Below are 25,485 nucleotides of genomic sequence, written 5' to 3' on the forward strand. Positions count from 1 at the left end.
GATGTTCGTGAGAAACTGAAAAAGCCTTACAAAATTACAGTCCAGCCTGAATGGCAAATATTTATGACAGAAAACTCGCGGAGTGTAACTGCACACACGGCATTGCCTCCGCTGGAGACAAACACTCCTACCATGGGTTGTAGAGTGAAGACACCTAGTGGTGAATCCATGTCTAACTTAGAAAAAATGGTTATTCAGGGAGGGATTTCCTGCCACTGCCATTTCTGCCTATGCTGTGTCGAGTTATCCACAGCCTATGCCAGGAATGTAATATTAGTAGTTTGTACTTAAGCTCTGAACTTTCATTAGATAAAGTGTTTTGGGCTGGATTGCTGCAGATTGAAGCTTTTTCATTTCATGTTTTGTCTGTTCTCTGTGGTGGTTTGAGATCGAATTTCTGGGTGGGCAATCCCTTTTTGGCAATTTTGTGGAAGTCTTCTGTGCTGTCTCCCTTTGGGAGAGGAGACGTGGGTCAGAGTGGCAGGAAGGAACATATTCCCTGTCCTGCACACTGTAGATGGGTTGTAAGGACTCTTTACATTGTATTTTTTATAGTAAATAGCTTGGACACTCATCTATACTTTGGTAAAAAGCCTTTGGCAAATGAGACTTCCACTGCCCTGCTGATACATCATTGCCTTTATCTCCTTCCTGGAGAATGGTTGCTCTGGGGTTGTTGGTTGGTATCTGTTTAATTGTTTTGCGTTTTTTGGGTTTTTTGGTAGGTTTTTTCTTTATAATCTTATTGAAAATGGCAAAGAATCTAAATTTTTCGTGTTTTTTGTTGGGACTGTGTTACCACCGTGAGACATTCCTGTGAGCTTTTCTATTTTTACAGTATCACAAGACCAAAGCTGTGGTTTGGGGTTGCTTTTTTCCTGTTTGCACGTGATCAATCTCCAACCACAAAGTGAGACACACCATTTTGACAGTGGGCTCCAGTAAGTCTGCTGAGAGTTACCTTAACCCTACATAAAGAAGGTTTGAGAGCAATATTTTAGTGTCCCATCCAGCTCCTTGCCTGTCACGAGTGATCACTGTAATTCTCTGTTAAAGATCAGCTACTTCATTTCTTTGCAAGCCCTCTCCTTTTCCTGTGAGATTCTCTGCATCTCCCTTTTCCCCCAGCAATTTCAGTTTAATGAGAGGAGCCAACCCTTGTTAAATCAAAGAAAAGAGAACAGGTTCTAAAGTACAGGCTGAGCCTGGGCCTGAACCTTCTCATCACAAGGGACATCAGTTCATTCAATACAGAGGTGGTGAAGCCTCTACTCAGGGTTTTGCTGTACGTGAAACACTTCCAAGGGTGTTGTAGCTATTGGATTTGTCTTGTGGTAAGGAAGGGCTTCAGAAATAAGAGGAGGGAGGAAGCAATTTAAGAAGAATTATTATAGAAGAACAAAGGTGAGGAGGTCTCATTTACTCCAGTGAAATCCAGTGCTGAATTTGAGAGCTATTTTGTCCACTGAAGGGCAGATAAAAAACCCACTTGAGGCAAAGCAACACAACAAAACCCCCTAAGAACCTCTAAAGCTCCTAATTCTTTTTCTCCCAGCTTTGAACAGAGCTGCTGAATGATATCCTTAAAGTACCTCTCTGTGTCTGACCTCACACTTTCTGCTCCTACTTGTGAGCTCAATGATCTGCTTTTGGATAGGAAAGAGGTGGCCTCCACCACCAGATGACCCACAAATTCCAAACCTCTTGTAAAAAAAAGTGGTGGGAGGGGCAAAACCCCCAAATTCTTACCTGATACGGGCAGAACTGCCCCGATTGTGTCTCCTGCAGTCTCTGCTGCCTCCCCTGTGTAAATAAAATTTACCAAACCTAATTATTAATGTAAGTGTGGCCTCAAAGCAGTTGTGTATCCTTCATCCTACTGCATCCTGGATATGGTTTGAACTGCCTGGATTCAGATACAAAAGTGTCACTGTAAGAATTCAGCATGGCCTAATAACTAAACTTTAAATACACGTTTCACCCAGTTCTGCATTAGTTTCCACACAAATCCTCACCAATACACTCACTTTTGCAAGTCTGCACGTGCTGTTTCATAGAGTTGTCCACACAAAAAAAACTTTACAAAAGGATATGTTTATTCTGCTTTTCCACTTCATATCAGGGTAATAAATAGCACCTGATTCTAATGTGCTGGAAATGACTGAAAATGAGAAAGCAATGGTTAATAAAAGTCATCAGTCAGGAGGTTGCATGAGTTTACTGTTGATCCATCGTGAGATGACAAGCCAGGTGAGAATTCAGAATGTGTAAGGAATCAAACCCGCTCTGGATAATTTTTGATGGGCTGATTGATGCTATTTGCCCAATTTTTAGGAAGTCCCTAAGGGAGACAGAGATCAGACTGTGACCTTTTTGCAGACAGTCACAATCCATTTCTGCCATCTTACATTACACCTTTACATATGGACTACCACATGTTCTTCATCCACTTTGCTGGCAAAATAAGTGATCATGCATAAATCTATCAAAAAGGAATACCTTTTTATTTTTATTTTTTTAAAGAGACTACTTTTTCATTACTGAGTGAAAACTTTACAAAGTAGTTTTTTTTCAGCATTGTTTTAATATAAAAATTTAAATCACTTACTCTGGTCTAACTGTTCCAACAGGAAACCTTGTGGCACTGCAGGTATTTTCAGCCCTACTTTATTATCTAATCATAAGTTCAGGACTTTTTTTTAAATAAAACCATTTCTGTGGCCACTTACCATCAGCAAAACATCCCTACCACCAAACCAGAAGCAAAGCATCTCCACTAGACTAAAAGAGATTAAGAGAATCATTACAGTGAGAAGCTTTGTTAAAAAAAAAGATTTATTTTGAAAGTTAGACACAACCTTAAAATTGTACAAAGACAACAAGCACTCAAATTACACAAAGAGTTAAGTAGCAGTGAGTACAATGTGAATGCAACAACAGTGAGTCTTGCCTCTCTTTATATGTAAATATAGAGATTATCCTTGCCAAACTTCCAGCTTTTTTCTGTTCTTTTCTTTTTCCTGAAAACCAGCTCATTATGCTGCAAAACCAGGGAGCATTTCACTGTTCAGTTCAGAACTGCTAAAAGGGGCTCTGGCTAAAAACAGCCCTTCTATCATGAAAATATCCCATACTTTGCAGAACAAGTTTTGAAAAACAGATTTCCCTTTCATTATGTTGGATGTTTCACCTCCCCTAAGGACCTGCCAAATCAGAGGCTTCAAAATGATTAAAAATTTGGAAGCTTGCTCATGTTTTTTCATTTTCATTATTTTACTCTTTGAAAGTGTTGTTGTTGTTCCAAGGAAAGCATTTCAGAGTAATTTTAGCTGTGAGTTGGCTAAACTGATTGAAGTACATGGTCAGAGAAGAAAATATTTCTTCTTTTTATTTTTTTTTTAATATTACATTTAGAGTTCAAATATATTAATAAAACCACCTGGCAAAAAGTATCCCTTATAGCTTGTCCCTACATATGTAAAGTGAAAAGCAGACATTGCTACCATCCTACCTTTACTTCTGAAGGTACTTTTCTTTGAGGAAATCCATAGAAAAATAATAATGTGTTCTTGCACGGAGACTGATAACTCAATCACAGCCTCTGAGCTAGGATTTAGTCATTAGTTAGTTTAAATATACCAGAACACTTCTGCTGTAAATCTTCCCTCAGATCAACAGCAATTAAAAGGTTATTATAAATTAAAAGTTTATCCCAACTGTAGCCACACTGGCAAAAATTATGCTCTAAAATTGAGTGTTTGTGGGACTCTGTTCCACAACTGAGTGGAACCACTCACACTTATTTTCTCTAAAAGTAGAACGGTCTTGATGATTTGGGTCATGTCCATGATTATAAACTTACTTATTCATTCTTCTGTCTAGGTTACCTGCAAGTGCTTTATTTTTCATTGTTTCACTCCATCATTAATGTTTGTTGCAATGGATCAGCATCTGGATTTTCAAAAAGTTTGTAAAATGCTGCAGCTCCTTCTTAAATGAAAGTATCCCCTTACTAAGACACCAGTGTCCTACAAACTGCTGTGTGGAATTAAGTTCATTCCACTGAAGATTCTGATGACCAACTCTTGGTTCCAAACTGTTAGGAGCTGGTCGCCCACGGCCCTGCTGATCATGTTCCTCACTAGGCTTGTACTGCATAAAAGTAAACTGGTACTAGAAGAATTAATGAAAATACTTATAGAATTGCTCTGATTCTGTAAATCTCTCTATAGAGATTGCTCTGTAAGTAGAATAAGCTTTTGAGAAAATAAGTATTCTAATATTCCTTTGCCTTATTGAGAATGACAGGTTCTCTTTTTTAAACCAAAACTCTTGATGTTGCCAACTTCTTTATTTTTGTGTAAAACTGTAAAAATAACTTGATTTATTTTTTTTTAAGCTGTGCAAGACCCTATTTAAAGTCACCATTAAGCTTTTCAAAATGCCTGTCAGTTTGTCAGTTAAGGAAAAACCATAAAACATTGAATCTTATACAAAATTGTATAAGAAAAATCCCACATTAGTAAAAACTGAGCTAACTGGCCCAAAATCACACCCTTTAATCATCCTCTTTTCTCCAGATGCTTTTGTTTAATGGAAGCCTGTTTTCTCAACACTTCACTGTCTTCCATTTGCTTCCATTGATAAGGTTTAAAAAAAAATAAAAGATTAAAGTGAGAATGTTGTTTCACTGCAATGAGACAGCAGCTGTGAAAGAACACTTTCAATTATCGTCAGGACAGAAAAGGCTTGGCTTAAGAAGATTTATAGAAGAGTTTTAGCCCAAGGCAGCTCATGATTTCAAGCTAAACCCAAGCTTGTGCAAAAGCAAATGATATTTTGGAAGGCATATTTTGCTAGTTAGGATTAAAGAATTGCTACTGGTATTTCTGTCTGGAGCTCTGGACCAACAACCAACCCAGCTGAGGGGATGGATGTGACTGAGTGCAGTCCCAGAGGTGCAGCAGTGGGCTGAGCACCCCTGGCCTGGTGCACACGGATGGACAGCCTCCTGCTTTTGGTTTTGTCCAGGGAGTTTCTTAGCAGGACATGTAACACAAGTGCATTTCTTCAGAAGCTAAGTGCACAACAAAACAGTCATTGCTAAGTACGTAAGTACCCCTCAGCCCAGCAAAAAAGACTGCTTTAGGAACAGCTTGGGAAATAATTGCAGAAGCAAAATAATCAGGTTGTTTTGTCTCTTTTTAGCAATTACTGAGTATTGCTGGAAATATCTGGAATAAAAGAAATACTGTGAAATTCTGCTGGGGAAAGGAAGCTGGCTAACTGGCTCCACCCAAGGGAGTTAAAGCGTGTTTACTCCACTGTATCCACTGAGTGGGAGGATTTCTGTGCTACCAGAAACTCCTTGGCACCTCTCTGAACCCAGAGCTTCTCCAGGAAATCTAGAGCAGGCAGAGGTCAGTTGTATTCCAGCACTCTGCACAATGCTCTCTCATTTCTTACAGAGCACTTGCATCCAGTGGGTTAGTTGGCTCAACTAGAGTTTGCAGAGGGTAACATGACTGAAATTCTTCCTTTTCCCATTTTAGTTCTGCCAGTCCAACAGATGTGGCCATAGCACAGAGCGATTAAATACAGCCCAGGTCTGTAATTCCAGTATAGCTTCCAAGTATAACCACTTCCCTACTTATGCTTACAGGTACTGAACAGTCTCTGCAGCACTGATTTTAATGGCTGTACTGCCCTTGGCTGAAAGGCCGATGACAAGGCTGGAGATGTCGAGGACCTTCTTCAGGGGAAGATGGAAGAGTCTCTTCTCCTGTGCACAATGAAAAAACCTTCTCAACTCCACAATTTAGTGCCTCCCCCAGCCCCAATTTAGATTTTGCATCCTCAGTCCTGCCAGTAGGAAAAAGGCATTAACCCTCTCCCCTAAGAACTTGGTCCAGCACAAGGTTCATTTGCTAGCAGCTGCACTGCAAACCACACTCAGTTATTGGTTTACCTACTCAGCTTTCAAGGATTGGCACTGAAGCTGAAGGGGCAACAACTGAGACAACGGAACAGTGATTTTAGAAATGCTGAAACAGCGATTTCAGAAACGCAGACATGGTGAACCTGCACAGCTCCCAGCCTTGTGAGAACTGTGGAGCTCAGAGGTCAACACAAGAGACTGGCTATTCGAGCTAATGGATACATCCACAGTTGCACCAGAGTAAGAGAGTATTCTAGAAGAAAAAAGGTTTCCTGTTTGAAAAGGTAAACCAAACTGGAGTAGAAAGTTGCAACAGTCTTCCCCCAACAGAGCAGTCACATTTTAGTTAACCATTCTACAGCTTCTTGCAGTTCAAACGTGCAGCACCACTTCTTGGTCACTCAGGGACAGGATACCAGACAAAGCAATCCAGTGACATCATTAACAATCCCTACCACACCATCTTCCACAGATATTTGGATGCACTCTTTAGGTCCTCCATCCAAGTGCCTTTTTCTCAGCATCAGTTACAGTTGGACTGGGCAGAGATCAGATGTATGCCAGGAATGTTCCCTACATTCAGCAGGAGTTCTGAAGTCCACAGCAGGGTCAGCAACGATCTGTGGCACACCACTAAGTCCAGGAATAGATTGTCATTTCTACAAGAATACAAAATAGCTTGTAAAATCAATATGTAACACTGTATATATGCATGAATATAAAAATAAACCACACCATCAATATGTAAAACTTCACAACAATGATGAAAACAGTTTCCTTCTCAGCGGTCTTCGGTGTTGATGAGCTGGTTCTCGTTGTCATAGCCATCAGGCAGATAAGCCTTCCGGAGCTGCTCCGACTTGGGTATGGAGCTGCCGTTCTTAACGTGGCGGGACAGGAAGGCTCTCACAGAGGGATGATCAGCCTTCTCCAGAGGGATATTGGCTTCCAGGCACATTTTCACAAAGTCCTGGATTACACTGGATTTCTCTGTCTGGGCAGTGCTGTTGCACTGCAGGGAGGCAGTGAGAGTCCTCTGCTTCTTCCTGACGTTCTGCTCCTCGAACTCCGCCTTTCTCTTGGTGTGTGTTTTGGACTTGAGGTGGTCGTTGATGGCAGATTTTCGGACGTGGTTCAGGACCACATTGCAGGAAGTGCAGAAGAGTTTCCCTCCATCCTCATGGAGCTCATTCCCAAACTCAGTCACTCGGTCCTGAGGGGTCACGTACAGGGCAGTCTTGGAGCGGTTACGGGACGGGGCGGATTTCACTCCAAACCGTTCCATTGCTGCCTCCAAGAAGGCACAGCTGGAAAAAACCAAACTGTGGTCAAGGTGTGCTGAGGATTTCAACCAAACACGCCTGGACAGAGTCTATTCAACACCCAATATAGCACTTACTGGTGTCTAAAAGATAATTAATTACATGGAAGATACACATGTGAAATTGCTATTGAAAGGAAGGCTCCTCATTTTAAAATCTAAAGAAACTGGAGAGTGAAGTTCCTCATGGGTCAGAGGAAAAGACTTTCGGTTTCTACAACAACAAAGCTCAGAACTGAGAGCCCTCAGAACTCAGAACCCTCAAACTCACAGCCCTCCAAACTCACAGCCCTCAGAACTCAGAACCCTCCAAACCAAATCTGTTCACCACTTAAAGTCAAATAGAAAGGCTTTCTGCTTTTCTTGAAGACCTTTTCTTATACTTTACACTTTAGATGCTTTCTTCTTAGTATTTTCAACATATTTGACAGTTTTCATTGAGTCAGTATTTTTCTGTTTATTTCCTGAAAGTATTTATTCTCTTACAAGAAGTTTAGTAAAAAATTCATTTATTTAGCAGAAATTTAGCTGTCCAAATGGCAGGCAAGAAGACAATTGCTGTCACTTACAAAAGCCAGTTACTCCCCCTTCCCCCCAAACAAAAGAAAAGAAACCAAACCCAAACTAAACAAAACCAAACATGAGCTTTGTCAGCACTTGTTTGGAAACAGCCCTTGCTTTTACTCCAGCTCAAACCACAACTGTTAGAGTGAACCTTAACTTGGAGCCTAAAGCTCCAAGGGGCAGCCCAATGGGAACAGAAAATTGCATATATTTCAATGTAAAATAAGAAACTGTGTTTTCAAACATAACAACTTCTCTGAGGGAGGTCACTGATCACTAAGAGAGCTGGACACTTTTAACATCACTCTAAATTACACTTTATGTTGTCAAAGCAGGCAATGACCTACTCAAGTGCACCAGAAATCAAACAAGACCTGTATGTCTTGGAGTAGCTGTGTAAACCTCAGCTAAGATTATTTAAGTCCTTTCAAAAATAAAATCAAGTAATAGCTCTGTTCAGGTTTGAGGTTTTCTGACCAAAATAAATGGCCATCAAATTAACTACCCATTTCCTTAAAGGAAAAGGCAACAAGTGTTAGAATCTTCAAAGTATTTTCCAAAATATATGTGTCTATATATATATATATAAATTTTATTTTTTAAGAAATACAATAGGTTGCCTGGCCATTTACCTATGGGCATGATGTACTTTCTCTGCACTTGTTTTGTTACAGTTTGCTGTTGCAAGGTTTTTAAAAAAGACAAAAAGCAGTTTCTGCTGCATTTTTGCTCGTCCTGGAACTGAAGGAATAGATAATTCAGTCTTCAAAATTGTCTTTTTTTTAAAAAAACCAAACATTGCTACATAGAAGAGATTACAATCTTCTGAAGAAAAAGAGACAAAGATCATGGTATCAGCCACTTTCCTAATTATTTTTTTTGCTCTCTTTGCTACTTCCCTGAACTGTAAGCCTTGACAGCACCACGCTACAGGATATATAATTCAGTCTTCAAAATTATCTCTTTTTAAACTCTTGTTACACGAAGAGATTACAACCTTCTTAAAAAAAAAGGGGGGGGGGGGCAAAGATCTTGGTATTAACGACTCTCCTAGTTAATTTTTTTTTGCTCTGTTTGCTACTTTCTGTAAGTCTTGACTTAAAATCTTGACTTGTACAGCTCTATAAAGACACACTACAGACACACTACAAAGATAAACAACCTTTTTCCAGCATCAATGTAACTTTCTTCGTTCTTTTTTGTTATTTTTTTTTCCAAATCATGCCCACGAGTTTCCTAAGCAACAATTTTGTGAAATCAAGCAAAAAACGGGCCTTGACCCGACACAAACTTGTTGCTTTGGCTTCTGACACGACTGCAGAAATCCCCCACCAAACCAGGTGTTCGCACTTCATCAATACCCGCAGGGATTCCGCGAGCGGTGACACACAGGATTCTGGGTGGGTCTGTTTTTCCTGGAGCCGGAACTGGACGCGTTCATCCCTCAGGGATCGCTCCCCGGGGTCACACCCGCCCCTCCCTCCCCGCCCCGGGCTCCGCGGAGGGCCCGGCCCGGCGCTCCCCGAGCCGCGCAGGTGCGGCCGGGTGTTGGCCGGGGATGCCCCGCAGCCCGTTTCGCACAGCCCGGTGCCCTCCCCGCCGTGCCGGGCCCCGTTACCCTCCGTCCCCGCCGCCCCCGGCGCCGCCACCGCCGCCGCTCCCGCCGAGGCCCCGCCGGGCCGGGCCCGCCGCTCCACCACCCACACGCACGGCCCCGCCCACCGCGCCGCGAGCCGCGCGCTGATTGGCTCCTCACGCTGATAGGCGGCGCTTTCTCCCAATGAGAAGCGGGCGGGCGGGCACGATGGAGGCGGGGCGGGGCGCTGTGGCAGGGGTGAGGCGCGACTGACGGGTCTCTCAGCCAATGGACGGAGTGAGCCTGAGAGCTTCATGCCAATCGCAGAAGGAAGGAGGGGCCGCGCGTGGCAGCGCGCGCTGACGGACAGCTGAGTTAACCAATGAGAGGGCAGAGGGGCGGCCCTTCCGGCGGGGCGGGGCGGGGCCGGCGCGCTCGGTACGCGCGGGGCGGCGGGGCCGCCATGGCGGAAGACGAGAGCGATCAGGAGTCCGAGCGCCTCAGCGAGGAGCTGGAGGCGCTGGCGGCCCCCGGGCTGCCCCCAGGGCTGCCCGCGCTCCTCCGCAGCCAGTACTACTGCCGACGCTTCTGCCAGGTCAGCGCCCGGCGGCCGGGAGGGCGGGGTGGGGACACGGCCGGGCCTGCGCGGGTGAAGGGGCGGCCCGGGGTGATGGCGAGGCCTGAGGAGGGGCGGGGAGGCTCCCGGGTTGAGGGAAGGGCAAGGAAGGCGAGGGAAGGCGGCTCCGGGAGCGGGGCAGAGAGAGGCGGGGGCGGCTGCGGGGACACGTGTGGGGCTGCGGGCAAAACCGGCCCGGGAGGGCCTCGGGAACGGCCCCCGTACCTGAATTAAACCAGGCAATTTTATTATTATTTTTATTGTTATTATTTTTATTTTTTCCCGTTTGAGAGCAGCGTTTTCTCGGTACGGGCCCCGGAATTCCCTTGCTCCTCGCAACCCCCAAAGTAACGAGCAACAACAGGTTGCTTTTCCCTTAGTTGTTCCGCCAACACCTGCTAATGGAACGTTGGTTAGGCTGGGTCAATATAATAGGGGTTATTTTAGGTGGAATATAATAGGGGTTATTTTATATAGACTGTAATAGAGATTGTTTTACATGAAATAAAATAGAGGTTATTTTATATAGGATATAATACAGGTTATTTTATATGGAATGTATTAGAGGGTATTGTATATAGAATTGCTTCAATCTATTACCTTTTTGGCTGCCACGATTGCTTTCTGCAATTTAAATAAATATGTTTCTGTGTCGTTGTTATGTTTCTGTTTTAACATTCAGTGAAACATCTGTTTGAAGTATTTTTTACTGAGGTATGTGCTTAATGATCTTGGGTGGTTTAATAAGCTCGGGTGCTGCTCCCGAAGTCCACAGGTTGCTGTTCCTTTTATGAAATTTCCTTCTCTCCAGTGATCTCGGAGAACTTGGATGTTTGAGGGAAAATTGTGGAGCCGGTGAAAGGAGAAGCGAATGTTTGTGGAATTGTGGTGTGGACTGCACTTGAGAGGAAGCACAGCCACGTTTGTTTATGTTGGCTGGTTGGAAGACATTTAATTCTGCTGGACACTGAGAGTTTTATCTTAAATTTTCCTGTCTGTGCTTAATGTGTGTTGAATTTCTTGCCTTAAGGACAAAGTTCAGGCAGGGTAATACCTTCACATCCTGATGCCAATCCCATCTCCCAGATAAAACTAGGAATTAGTAGGGAATAGCAGAGGACAAGACCAGGGGAAGAATTTTCCTGTAAAATAGTTTTATCCCAGTTATTATTGGTAGAGTACCTAAAACATTTGACCTTGGTTTCTCCTGCAGCTTCTTTCCTGTAGAAATGAGGCCAAACCCTCTCCCCTACTTTGGTTTTGCTTTGAGTTGATGAACTCTCCACGTGGGCAGCCAGTGCTCTGAGCATGGAAAGGGCTCTGCTTCTCTTCTCTTCAAGTTTTCTTTTAACTATCCACAGCTTAAATGATCCTGATGAAAGTCAGTTAAATGAATGTATTAACACTTTGTCTGCAGGGATTTTTTTTGTTTGTTGGTTTAAATTTGGCCTGGTGTGATCAGCAGTCATGTGCTCGCTCACTATAATCTGAGTTTTGCTTGAGCATGTTTTTAGTGATGGATTTTTCTGCTGCTTTAGCTACATAAATGCAAGATCTTAAGGGGTGTGTTGCTGGGAAAAGCTGTGTGACATTTGTGGTTTGACAACAAATGAAGTTGTTGTCAAAGAGAACAACTTACCCTCATGAGATTGACAGTGGGGAATTATTTTGGCCCATATACCCCTGTACATAGAGAGGGCTGACAGAACCCTCAGCCTATTTAATGAGGAATTAAGCATATTCGTATTATTTTTCTTCAGAAAATATCATGAAGTTTAGGTCATCTCTTTCTCATAACTTTTGTTGGGGGGGAGGGAGGGGAAACTCATCTCCCTTAAACACTGTGTTGCTTTATTAGATTTAAATTCATTTCTCCCCCTCCCCAGATGTCTTTTTAATGCAATTTTTTCTTTAGGTCTAGTTTTATCAGAGCCTGATGCTTTGTACTTGCGTATCCAGACCTGAAGGACACATTTGGCTGTTGTGCAGATTTCCACCTCATTCCTCTCTGCACTGATAACAGAGTTTTGCTTGTCTTAATAGTCATTTGGCACTTCCAAATGTCCCAGTTTGCCTCCTTTTTTTGTCAGAATGTAGTTGTAGAAATAGTTGCTTAGTGATGGGTTTGAACCACCCAAAAGGATGATTTTTATTTTTAGGGTACCATCTCATTAAGTCATATCATATAGTAGTGAAGTTCTTTGGAGTATTGGAGCTCAACTTCTTTCAGATAAATTAAATAACAATTAAAGAAGAAGGCAGGATTGTCAGAGCATTTTGCATAAATATACAATGTATTGATACGGGATCACTTGGAATGTGGCATCTCTAAAGCCGTGTGTAGTTTTGGGATCTGTGTGTTGTAGGTGTTCATGGTCACACAGAGTCATCCCAGCCTGAATCTTTGAAGGCAAAATGGAATAAAATGTTTTCTTAGGTTGTTCTTTGGGATTGATGACATGCAGAAAGCAAAAAAATCAACATTTCTGTGGCTGGAGCTGAAAAGAGACACTTGGAAGATGAGTCAAGTACCCACTTTATGCATCTCACCAGCTGTTTCTGGTACTTTCCAAAATGTGCTGATGAGGCGTTTCTTATTTGAGGAGTTCCAAACCCACTTGGAAAAAAGAACAAGATCCCTGTAACTACTTTGTAAGTTAAATTTGAAAGGCTGTACCTGAAGAAACCCCCTCAGCCTAAACATTTGGAAGAGCTCCATGAATTTCAGCTTCTGTTATGTGAAGGATTTTAAATTCTTCCGTGAGATTTCTCAGGAACCAGAGCTACTGAGAGATTTCCTGCGAGTCTGAAATACAAATGGTGAAAATAGCAGAGATGGTGACTTCTTAGTCTGAGGGCTGAGGGGGGTACTTTTGTAATTAGAAGCATGAGTTTCCAAATTTACTTGATTTGAAAACAAACCTTATTAGTGAGCTGGAAAATGGATGTAGTTTCCTTCATTGCACTTGGAGTGGGTACAGTTTTATCAACCAGCTTGATAAATATTCAGGATATTTTCTTGTAACATTAAATCCTATCAAAATACTCCAAGTTGCTCCCAGCATTTCTGTAGTTGTCCACATGGCTGCAGAACTGTACTGGATGTTATTTTATGACTGAAATAAATGCAAGGTGAGTTCATCTAAAGTAACAAAGTGATGCCATGAGGCATAAACACTTACTGTGGCATCAGTTTACAGCCTTCCTGAAATAGAGATTACCCAGTTTGCTTCCATTAATTGGTGGCATCTTGAGTCACTGCTGGAAAAAATAATTCCTGGGCTTATAAACTCAAAAGCTAAGGAGTAAAATTTAGTAATGCACTAGAGAAGATGGTGTTTCCTGGGTTTATTTTAGCAGACAAAATTGCAGGGGTGTATGACTCAACTGGTGTCTGCCTTTGTGGTGATGGAGGTAGAAAAATATACAACTTGGAATGTTTGTTCTCCTAGTTTGAGGGTTAATACATTTCCAAACTTTTTGTTTTGTGTTTTCAAATAGTTTAAATACAAATATAAAGTATTTTCACATACTTCAAATTTGAAAGTATTTGTCTCTTGCTTTGGACTTCAAATCAATAAGGGTTAAGTTGTTTTTATATTTTATTTAAAAAACCCCCAACAAACCAAAACATCTCCAAACAAAACCACCCCAAACATGTAGGTTACGACAGACTTTTATTTTATTACATTTTGGACTCTTAGGATCCATATTTGATCTGCATACATCATTTTAAAGCTTAGCTACAGAAATCTTGCTCACATGAGTAGTAGTGGAAAATGATTTCTTCAATATCTCTGAAGCTTTTTTCTCTGAGAAGGCAGAATCTGTAATTTTAAACCATCTATTTTATGTATTTTATATTTCTTGTGCCTGCTGTCCTTTTAGTTTTACCCTGAGAAATTATCTCCCTGCTTTACAAGTGGGATTAAGGAGTTAGTATTTAAAAAAGAAACATTTTACAAATAGATTTTAGACATTTCTTGATCTTTGTAACATTCTTCTCCTTCTACTTCTTTGTAATTTCCCCACTGAACACTCTCAAACTTCTTGATGTTGCTACTTCTCCAAGTTTTAACACCTTTTCTTAAAGTGTATGAAAATAAGCTTGGAAAAAATATATCAGGGTTGTAACTGATAAAGAGTTGCAGGTTTTTATAGCTAAAAAGAAGGATCTGGGTTGCATGATGGTTCTGTCTGTCTGTAGCCTTGCTTTTTCAAGTTAGAGAAGGCACACTTAGTGCAAAAATCAAAAAGTTGAGCCCTTCTGTTCAGACAAGGGAAAGAAATAATTGTACTTCTTAACTGAAACACATCATAAATTGTGTTTTACTGATTACCAGTGATGTGGATATAAACAGTTGTGGGTGTTCACAAAGTTGTCAGTCCTTACTTTCAGATTTCAATTCCTTCAATTATTGACGTTGATTTGGGGGGTGGGTGCTAGTTAAAAGATGGGGAGGAATATTTCTACTTTTAGTATAAGTATCTTTCAGTCATAAATCCTGCATGAAAACATTTACCTCAGTGCTGCAGTCAGCCCAAACTGCTCTTCTCGAGTCACAGCGTAGTGTTTGCTGTCGTACAGGTGGCAGAGTGTAACTGTACGTGCCTTTTTAAACACCTAAATGTGCTGGGCACTTGAAACCCAGTCCGAGGGATTGTTCCTGGCTCAGGCAGGCTGAGGGAATGGTTGAGATTTCAGTGATTAAGGGTGGGGGAAGCATTTTAGCTTTAAGGTAGAGTTTTGGCAGCAACTTGTCTCATAGGATGTGTCATGCTGTTGCTGGGTGATGTATTTTCTTTTGCCAGAAATGTGATTATGTTTGGTTACTCCTTATGTAATATTCACATGTGAATTACAGTAAAAGTTCACATTTTTAGGTGAATGTGAACAGCCATTACTTACTTTCTTTCTACATAAAACTATTTTAAACTTTTATATGTTAAATAATATTTTATGTTACCCTGAAATCTTCAGGCCTTTTCTACTCTCTATTTGGATAATGAAATCCATATCTGTAAGGACACAGTTTGTTTGTATGCAAACAGAACAAAATGTTCATTATCCACTGAACAGGTTAAAAAGATAGTAAAAAATTAAGTGATTATTTCTTGAGGTGTTTCCAGGTGTAGAGTAAATGTAGTTTTAGTCAAGTTCTCTTCTAGAATTGAACTTCAGTGTCTGAGTTGCTCTGGTATTTCTGCTGACCAGGTGTTGCTTTTAATTATGGTTTTTAATTTTCAGGAAACTTTATTTTTAAGCGTACCCCTTTTTTTGCCTGGCAATTTAAATCCTTTTTGGTTCCTCGTGTCCTATGATGGCCACTCTGGATGTTTATTGTAACAAATGACTACATGTGTTTATTATAACGAATGACAGCCACTACATTTGCCAACAAACTTTCTTTGTCTGAAAACTATAAGCAGAAATACAGAACTATTGTGGTTTTAATTCTGTGGTGACTTCCTTTACTGTTTAATTTCACAAGAAATTATGGGGTAATTTTGAAATCCTAATAATGACAAGCCTTTATAATTGATGGGATTTGTAGTTTCTGGTTTTGTTGTGGGGAGGAACAGGAAAGGCTGTGGCAACTTTAGACCTAGCACTGCATAAAACGTTTGTATCTTGTGTGTATTTGCAAATCAAGTTGTTTGCAGTGCTATTTCTCATTGGAATATAGTTCAATAACTTTGTATGAGCATATTTAGTCACTTAAAATATATGTATATTTAATCAGTTAAGAAATAATATTCTGGGAAGTTATTTTTTTGCCAGTTCAGGTCTTTAATTACTCCCTTGTTATTTTTGGAGTGAGCTGCCTTAGCTTTGTGTTTAGTAACTTCTGATAAGTCTGGTCTTGATTTTCTACTTAATAGGTCACATCTGACTCATGGATTTTGCTCTGAGTTATTCAAACATGTTAAAAAAAGGGGAAGTATATTGGTGTGGGAAAAAAGTGGAGCTGAGCTGGGGGGTGGTGTCAGAAAGTTTGGTGTCAGAAAACCTCCCTTTCAGTACCTTTGTCTGCACTGAATGAGAAAGGGAAACAAAAAGCCCAAAAAACAAAATTAAAAATTGCACCCTAAGAGTTCTTGAAGGGGATTGTTGCAGAAAGTCATGTAAAAATACTGCTACCCTTCTGGTTTTCTACAATGTTAACTGGATAAGGACCAGGCCACTTTAGTTTGACAAATGTTATGTACTTCTTGTTTGGGTGACTTCATTATGTTGAAACTAGTCTGTTAGAAATGTGCTGATAGACATAAACTTGATATAAAACATTTAGGACTCAAGCAGCACAATCTCTCTGATTTTCTGAAGTGCTGTGATGATACTTCACCACACGAGGGTGAACATATACATGTCCCTTCAACTTGTTTGCCTTGAGAAATTGCAAAGTTGGGGGTTTTTTTGTTGTTTTGGGGGCTCTTTTTTGGTATAAACCTTTAGCTGGGTTCTCCTTTACAGTTCTGTTTCAAAGCATGATATGTTGAGTATTTTGAACAAAAAAAGGAGTTGATTTCTGTTACAGAAAAAGTTACTCCATGAGATGACTTAAAACCAGGCATTGAAGTATATATAGAATTCAAACCAAATCTGCATTATTCCCCACTCACCTTTCCATATAAAATGTGTATGGAGTGTGGTTTGAAATTTATGTTGTACTTAGTTTAGCTTTTTCTCCACTCACCTCCAACCCTCCCATCTTTTACTGGTGATTGTTGCAAGTCTGCTCAGAACTGACTGATGTTTTGTTTTCCTGGGACTGAGGAATGTTTCACATTAAGAAGAAAGTTTGCTGTTCCTATTCTTCCTGACCAGTTTGGGGTGCACCTATTCAAGACTACAATAGCTATCTATTCTCATCAACTTGATGTTTAATTTATATGTTGCATTGCTTTTGAATGCTGATTGTTTGCATTGGCCCTACACTGACATTAGGACCAAAATATTATCAAAATTTCATATATGCCAAACTAAAGAATGAGATGAGAAAATACAGTAGCTTTCCCCTCTTTAACTATTTTCAGTGTGGCTAATTTACTGTAGTTAGTAACTTTTTTTACATCTTTTGCAGCTCCTGCAGCCTCTTTAAATTCATGTAGCATCACTTTAGGAAGGAGCTCCACAACTTAATTACACACTGTGTGAAGAACCACCTCCTGTTCTCTGTTTTGATCCTACTTACTGACCTTTTTTGGTGTCCCCCCTGCACCTGTCTTTTCTTCACGATCCAAAGTGTCCTAGTTGGCTGCACTGATCCATATGTGACATTTATTTTGGCTACTTAGCATTTCTTGCTTTCCTTCAAAGTTTTTTTTAAGGCCTTTTCTATCTTTCTTGAGGCAGGAATGGGTAGGTAGCAAACCAGCATGTGATTTTTCTTTTTATGCTTTGTTTTATATTGCCCTTCTAAGATTTAATTTGCTTTCTTGGCCATTGTGATGAACTCTGAGGTGATTTTTCATTAAAACATCTACCATAATAAGGCAGCCTTGCTTTTGGGTGGTAGTTGTCAGTTTGAAGGCCATTTTATTGGTTTTCTTCCCTAAGTACCACTGTTGTCTGTGCTGAGTTCAGTCACTCACTGTCATAAATCCTCTTTACAGTTAACACTTTAGGCCACCAAGAAAATAAACTAATATTGTTACGACATGTTTTATTGCTTGAAATCATTTATAAATGTATCTTTGCTGTGCCTCTCAGGTCACAGCACTGTGAAGCACCACGGTGGGAACTTTTATTTCTACCTTTGTTTGACCCTTTGCACCACTACAGGATGTTTATTCTTTCTATCTACTTTGTTTTTTCCAAGGCTTTTGTGGTTTTCTATACAAAGAGCTTTGTTAAAACTATTTCAGAGAACTCTTAATAGATGTGTGAGACAGTATTATCTGATAAAATGGCTGGTCCTCTGAAGAGGAAGACTATTTATCTACAAGTCTCCTAATTCTCCTTCAGTTGACCTAGATTTTTGCTGCATTAAGCTAACAGATTTCCAAACAGAAATTATTAAAATAAATGGAAATAATGGTGGAAAAGTCAGAATCTACCTACAAAATATGAATCCATCTCAGCTGCTGCTGGCGAGGAGAAAATGTTACCAGTCCTGTGTCAGCAAAGGGACACTGTGTGTTCATGTTGCACAGCCTTAAAGTTAGTGACTAATCCTTCACAGAACTGGTGGGTGCCTTTACAGACATTTATTTTATTGCTGTACTTCCTGCTGAACTTGGGGCTGTGTGTTTTAGACATACCCTGAAGGCCTCTGAAAGGCCCAGTCCAGGGTTACCTGTGTAGAAATATCAGGTGGTGCTGGGTTATTGAGCCGGTACCAGAAATTTGTTTTTACTAATAAAAACAAGATTGATTAGATAACCAAGGACTTTTCTCATTAAAAAAATCTATTTTCCCTTCATGTATCTCTATAAATAGTGATGCAGTTCTGTAACTGTAGATGAGGGCATAACTAACCTTAGTTCCACCATATGGATAAAAAAAGCCAAACTTACTCACTGGATCAGATAAGGAAGGGTGACTGGTGTGTTTGTGCTGAACTAAAGGCTAGAAGGGTGCAGGCTACTCTTTCCCCTCTTGGAAAGTTTTTAGACTAGAATGTCTGGATGTTGTTGTAAACTCTCTAGTTTGTATCCCCTCACAAAACAAAAACTTGTGTTTAAATGCAGAGTGTAATATCTACTGTGGTGCAGCATGAGAAGGAAGTATTTCCTGCCTGAAAAGAATAGTTTTAGGTCCCTTGTGGTGTCCCTTTTCTGATGTAGGTCATAAAGTGTCTATTTTTTTTGTTTTGTTTTGTTTAATAACAGAAGTAGAATTTGTAAGCAAAAAACTTGAATGTTTTCTGAGTGAGAAGGAGGGGAGATAAAGGAGGTACAGTATTAAGTACTACTGACTAAGGAGAATGTCTTGCACTGTAATATTTATTTCCATGTTTTGGTCCTTAGGTTGTTGAGGACTATGCTGGGAGGTGGCAGGTTCCTTTGCCTCAGCTCCAGGTGCTCCAAACAGCTCTGTGTTGTTTCACCTCTGCCTGTGTGTCCTTCCCAGCAGAATGTGAGCACGTCCAATATGTGTTGAGTAGCCTGGCTTTGTAAGTACATCATTTGTTATTGTTTCCTTTACAATACAGGTCATAACAGCAACAGGGTCTCATGTCCTCAGAGCTTTCAAGAGACTGCTTTTACCAGGAGATGTATCCTCAGTTGCATGCAGCTACACACCCTGGAATTTAGTTGTCATTTTGTGTCCTTGTTGAATATTCAGATTGGCTGTTACAATGTTTTGTAATAATTTATCTCAAGTATTTCTTAAGATAATTTTCTTTAAGAAATAAGTCAATGATTTTTAAGTGGATTTTTATGTTTGAGTCATCAAAATGCTTATGGGAATTACTTGTTTTACAGTTAACTGGCCCACAGTCACATTCAGCTTAAAGACCTGGAGAATGTTATGCCATAAATCTTGCTCTAGTTCCAATTTTCTTGATGCATTGGTGATTTTTCCCACACGAAGACTGAAAGTGTCAGGGTAATGACAAGTAAATAAGTCAAAGTCCCATTTATCTCTTGTTCTAAACCCCTGCTTTTCAGGGTTCAAGACCTGAATAGAAGCAAGAAAAGTAAATGTTCAAGTGAATTAGATATACTTAAGCTGAGATGTACTTGATCTTCTCTCAGCAGATGGAGACAGAAGCCTAGGCACTGAATTTATTGCAAGTTGGGTTTGAGTAAATCAGGTTTATTTGTCCAGCTGGTTAAACTGCTTCCTTGCTGAGCAGTGCTTTCAAATCCAGCTCAGTCTCTCAGCTCAGAATTTTCTGTGGAAATGTCTTGTTCCCCTGTCTGGTCATCACAAGTGAGTGAAGCTCCCCTGGTCTTCCTCTCTTAGTTTCCTTGGTCAGGAGGACTGATTGTGTAATATTTACTGTTTTGTGTGTGCGAAACTATTTGACATACTTAAGGAATCACAAGACCACAGTTTTCAAACGTGGAATGCTCAGGTATCTGAGGATGACTGAGCAGTTACATCAAAACATGATGACTTCTGTTGCTGGTTTTTTATCCCCCAGTTTCTAGGGGAAAAACCCTCAAAGTTCAGACCATGCTTCTCCACTTCTAAATATGAAAACTTGGGAGGTAAAGAGGTGGAAATTCAGGTATTTGTTGTGTGTGGGTTGGGCACTCCCTGATAATTGAGAAGTGAATTGTTAGCTGAGTTCCTGCCACCCTGGTTTGTCTTGGTTTTTGAGCTGGATTTACTCACTGAGTAAATTCCATTCCAGAATGTCAGATCATTTTTTCTCCTTACTCTGCCTGGCATTTTTTTGCATGTGATGTGATATAAAGGGATCCCAGGGCTCAGTAGCTGCAGTTACCTGGGAAACCTTGCTGGAATATCTTTTGAAAATCGTGTGTATATTAAGTCTTAGTTCTTGGAGAGCAAAAAATCTTCCTGACTGTATTTTCATACTTGAGTAAGATTTCCTTGGTAACCAGACAATAAACTCTTAACAATAACTGTTTTATTTCCTATATTTAATGGCCTTGCTATTCATATCAAATGGAGGAGCATCTGTATTGTCATTAATCCCAGGGTTTTTCCTACTGGTGCCAGTGGTCTTGGGCAATCTTCTGGTGCCAGTAATACCAAACTAGTGATGTGATAAATCTAGATATAGATATAAATGTGGATGTGCAATGCTGCAGGTTTTAAGATAACTTGGACCATCTTGGAATTGCCTGAATTTTAACTGAATGGAAACTGGTAATGAGGAAATAGAAGTATTTTGATGGCTTCCTTTATTATTCTGAAAAGTGTGTGATAAGCAGGTGCAGTGATAGAGAAGTAAATTACAGTTTACACTTGCTCACTATTTATTTACAGATTTTTTTCTCAAAGTCCTGTTCTTATTAAATCAGTCGAAGCAGATTTAAACACAAGCACACATCACTTGCTATAACTAGTTTTGTCTTATTATTGAAGTTCTGGTTTGGCTGCTTTCCAGATCCTGACATGACTCATGTCTGACCTTTCCTGAGAGTCAAATGTGCTGCAAAATTTTGTTTAACATGAAATGAGATAATGTTTTTTTTCAGAACAAAGGACTTATTTAGATAGTGGTTGTTTTTTCATTCCATATATGAGTTGGGGAAAAATTCTGTCACTGAACATAATGAATTTGTAACTTCATTTTTCTAGGTCTGTTTTTGGCATAGTTTATCCCTGGTTAGGAAAAAAATTACTGCAGCATAGTCTAAAGGAAATCAAATTTTATGATCCTTTGCCATTATTACTATAGAAAACTTAATTTTGTCTGTGTGAATATTTTAATGCACAGTATTTCTGAAAATGTTATTCAGAGGAAAAATGAACTTTTTTGAATTTGCTTTATTAAAACCATAACATTTTGTTTTGTACTTTGGGCGTTACCTTCAAATATTTTGAAGTTTGACTTGAAATTAGGGGATAACTGCAGTGAATTTAATTGTTCTGCAAAGGGTTCCTTGTCCAGCTGTTCATGAATACCTGCCTTTTGTTTCAAGAGCAGTTGCAACGAAAGACTAGTAGGTCAGGAAGGAAATTGCACTGGCAAGATCTTGACTTAAAAACCTGTTAACAGGATTGTTTGTCTATATCACTATATTTAAAAGAAATAAAATGCTAGACTGGTATTTTAAGATGATGGAAAATATAGAGGCCACAAGTCAGTTTAAATATAGATTGAAAGGATCAGCTCTGCTTGCTCCTGCGTCTGCCACTTCTGAGGTAACACTTGTTGCTGCACATGCGCCTGATTTGTCTTAAATCTTGCTTTCTTCCTTAAAATTGCTGCACATCTGACAAATTCTTTGGCTCTTGAGAAGGTTCACTGTTGTATGGAGGATACAAGACCTCTTGAGGGAGAAGATCAGGCAGATGCTGTGAATCCTAAAGCGATGAACTTGTGAAAAAAGTGCAACAGGAGGGATTTTAAGTTGACTTTTCACTATAATCTATATTATTGCCAGTTTGGTCTTGTTAGCTTATATAGAGCTGTGTTGTATTTGAATGACTCCAGCATGGGCACGGGGTCTAGAATTGTGATTTTAAGTTCTGTGAAAATTATTAGACTTGTAGTAGTTTCATTTTTTTGAATGAATGTTTTTAGCTTGACTTGTCACTACTTCTGTTTTTTAGGAGTTTTTTTGAATTGCTGCTGTTCTTTGGAAAGGATGAGTTCTATGAAGATCCTTTGAAAGATATTTTAGGTTCAATCCAGGTAGTGTTGCCTGCTTTCATATAAACCTTGTAATGTTATTTTAGGTGATGTAAAGACAGTTTTTGTGGGTATATAACCTGGAGGAAATACACCATTGAAGGGAAAACCATTTATTCTTTCATTTGTCATCAATTTTGCTCTATGAATCTACTCAGAGTAAGCAAAATGTACTTCTCTTTGTAGTACCAATCTTGTTAGTCGTATTTTGTGCATTTCCTACATAGAAGAAGGAAGCCTTGCTTATTTGTGTCTGTTTAGAGCTTAATGTCATCCAGTGTCATGACACGAAACCTCCTGTTTCCCCACTGTGGTTTTAAACAGTAAATTTGAAGTCGAAACTCTGCCTCAGTGAAATCCTCAGGTCAGCACAAATTACATATGCAGCTGTTCTGTTCTTGCATAGATTGGGACAAAGTTTTGTTTGACTCTATATAACTGCATAAGATAAGTGATCTTGGGTTAAAAATATGCCCTTTTTTTGCCAGATAAGTGTGGGGTTTGGTTTTGGTATTTTAACCTGATTTTGAGGGTTGAGTTCACTGCATGGGACCACAGGCACTTGTACCACCATGAGAGGAAACTTTGTAGGGAAAGAAAGTATGAAAAACGAGGTTGTGTCTTCTGTTAATGCTGGTCATGGAGCTGCAGTTTGAAAAACAGCTATTCCTCAGTTATTTTTATGGTGATACCTGTCTGTTAGTGCTTCTACAAATTAATGTATCAGCACTGATTACCTTTAATTATCAAACCAGCAGCCATTACTTGCTTGATTACAATTAGTGGAAGAATGTGGGCAAGCAGTGGCTTAGTCTCTCACAAAAGGGTAGTGGGACAGTCCTACAATAAGTGCTTGTCAAAAGCAGTCTCTGAATAAGAAAGACTTTAGCAAAAAATGTGATGTGTACTTTTGTATTACAGTTCTCAATTGCCTTTTTACTTTTAAACAGTAAATGTTTTAAAATATATCTTTGCACAGTTTTCTAAATAAAGAATTTCTGCCTCAGTTGTGTCATAAAACTGGTAGTGAAAAGCATTATTTCAGTTACTTAACCACTGCTTACCATCAAACATACTCTTTTGAATCTAAAAGAAAAAATTGGTTTGAAAATAAAAACTTGCAGCAGGAAAGCATATGTGAAGAAGGTAATTGTATGTGCATGGAAACCATTCTTCAGCTGCATTTTTTGTTTCAAAATTAGGTAACTTTCTCATGATTAAAATTTTCTGTCCATTAATGTTAATATTGACACTTTACCAGCAAATAACAAGGTGTGGGGATGAGAGGGAACTTGACATGTGAAAATCACGGGTGACTAAAGCATTTCCTAATATTATAGGCAGACAGTTTCTTATGCATGGAGATCTGGAGAAAAATGGTTGCTTGAGGGCTGGTGACTCATGTGGCTTAATTAATTTTTCCCTCCTGGAATTCAGACACCATCACTGGATCACAAATCCAGCACTGACACGTCTAAATCTGTCAGTGAAAGACTTTGTAGCTCCAATTGCTGACTGAGGAAATACTCAAACATGTGTGGGTTTCTTGTTTTGTATCTTTTGGATAGCCTAACTGTTTTTAGACAACATCTTTTTCTTCTCCCTCATTGCTTTTCTTTTTGCATGTAGGAATGTCAGAACCTGCTAAACAAATACAGAAATATGAACCTGGAACTAGTGACCCGAATCATTCGAGATGGTGGACCATGGGAGGATCCAGTATTACAAGCAATTCTGAAAGCAAAGCCTGTGTCACAGGAATTAGGTACTTCATTTACCACAGTAATTTTCTAGAGCACTGAAAGATGTGTTAAATTATGCTTTTTTTAAACTATTAGTCAGGTATTGTCAGCTGGCATTGCACACAGTTTATTTTTCTGTAGAAAAACATACTGGTCCCTCTTTTATTTGAAAGAAAGGTAAATTTCTTTGCTACTGGTTTAAGTCTTATTTTATAGTGTAGAAATCAGATTGTTCAGACACAGGTGGTTCATAAAATTCATGGCATGGATTTACCAAATCTAGGTGTGCAACCCCTGACAGAGCATTGGAGACTGACCTGACTTCACTTAGGCTACTGGAGAAGATCTGATGTGTATTTATGTCTCATAAATACCCGTCAGACTCATTTAATTTTTCTTTTAAATTGTAAATAGTTGGGCTTGTGGCTTTTCTGGGTTCTGTTTACAGCAATGCCCTTGATTACATGTGACAGCTGCTCTCTGTTTGTGTGTGTGTAATTCCTAGAGCTGAGAGTAGGAGAAAGATGGAAACAAAATCACTGGAATGTTAATGAAACTTCGTAAGAGGAAAAATATCCAATCTACAGCGAAGTCTTTACTAATATCTCAACATTTACCAGCAGTGCTCACAGAGGATCTCTTGAAAGTTGTTTCTATTTGATGGTGATGGCAAATGCTAGTTTTTCTCTAGTTGCCATGGTGTAGTGCATGATACAAACTCAGTCCTGTGTTTCTGACAGTGTGCTCGTTCTGTAGAGAGAGGAAGAGGATTAAAGTTGAGCCTGCCTCCTTAACCAGAAAAAGTATTTTGATAGCAAATTAACATGATTGAAGGCGTAGTCTTTGTTGTTTTGTCTCTGTTGTGAAGCAAGTGCTCGAGCAACACATTTGCCCATTATTTTTATAATATATCTGGTTTAGTTCTAGTCAAATATGTACAGAAACAAAATGAAAACAAGGATTAACCTTGTTTTGTTCTGCACTGCACGGTTTTGCTGATTATGATGTGAGGTTAGGTCTCAATCTCTGTCTCTCCAGCAAAGAATTAGCTTATCCTTTGCTGTAATGATTCTCTTGATCATCATGAAACCTCTCTGGTAACAGTTTGAGGACGTTTACTTAGTTTTAACCTGGCAGAGTAGGAATAAGACTGCCTGTTGTCCCCAGATGATCGCTTTGTTTCGTTTTGTTTCAGGCTGCATCTCCTTTCCCTCTGCTGAGATATTTTCTCTGCTTTTTATCTTCTGATATCCCCACACACCCTTGACATCTCATCTGTGATGACAAATGTTTTATGTTAGAGAATGACATTTTGGAAGCTCGTTCTTTCTCATCTCACTTCCTCTAAAACCTGATTCTTGTCAAGTCTTACAGAAAGCAGACATTCTGTGCTACTTTACAGGCTAGCATTATTTGGTGTATATTTTGTATATTTGGCCATGTA

General features: G+C 39.7%; 2 protein-coding genes across 3 annotated transcripts in view; one reads left to right on the forward strand and one right to left on the reverse strand.

The window, feature by feature from the left end:
• Positions 1–2,817: 2,817 nt before the first annotated feature.
• CGGBP1 (CGG triplet repeat binding protein 1) lies at positions 2,818–9,484 on the reverse strand. 2 transcript variants are annotated; one of them, XM_027660074.1, is made up of 2 exons: positions 9,442–9,484; positions 2,818–7,245 (listed from the first exon to the last, which is right to left on the reverse strand). In XM_027660074.1, exon 2 carries the CDS (start codon positions 7,221–7,223, stop codon positions 6,720–6,722), a length of 504 nt encoding a protein of 167 aa, XP_027515875.1. In that variant the 5' UTR covers positions 7,224–7,245; positions 9,442–9,484; the 3' UTR covers positions 2,818–6,719. The 2 variants fall into 2 exon arrangements, with proteins under 2 accessions (XP_027515875.1, XP_027515874.1); XM_027660073.1 differs by lacking the exon at positions 9,442–9,484 and adding an exon at positions 8,456–8,613.
• A 364-nt stretch (positions 9,485–9,848) lies between these two features.
• The window catches only part of ZNF654 (zinc finger protein 654), a 31,510-nt gene continuing 15,873 nt past the window's right edge, over positions 9,849–25,485 (forward strand). The window contains exons 1-4 of the mRNA XM_027660014.1: positions 9,849–9,994; positions 18,989–19,134; positions 22,221–22,302; positions 23,929–24,064. Coding sequence (XP_027515815.1) covers positions 9,863–9,994; positions 18,989–19,134; positions 22,221–22,302; positions 23,929–24,064 — 496 coding nt within the window. The 5' untranslated portion in view covers positions 9,849–9,862. The remainder of the gene's footprint in view (positions 9,995–18,988; positions 19,135–22,220; positions 22,303–23,928; positions 24,065–25,485) is intronic.

This window comes from Corapipo altera, unplaced genomic scaffold (genome assembly GCF_003945725.1).
Source record: "Corapipo altera isolate COAL_440 unplaced genomic scaffold, ASM394572v1 74, whole genome shotgun sequence".
Lineage (NCBI taxonomy): Eukaryota > Metazoa > Chordata > Aves > Passeriformes > Pipridae > Corapipo > Corapipo altera.

Bases quoted from the DNA above. Each gene is read 5' to 3' on its own strand.
- CGGBP1 (XM_027660073.1), bottom strand. From the start codon at position 8,547: ATGCAGCAGAAACTGCTTTTTGTCTTTTTTAAAAACCTTGCAACAGCA. The intron at 7,246-8,455 runs GTAAATGGCCAG...GGTTTTTTCCAG, and splicing joins AAAGTACATCATGCCCATAG to CTGTGCCTTCTTGGAGGCAG.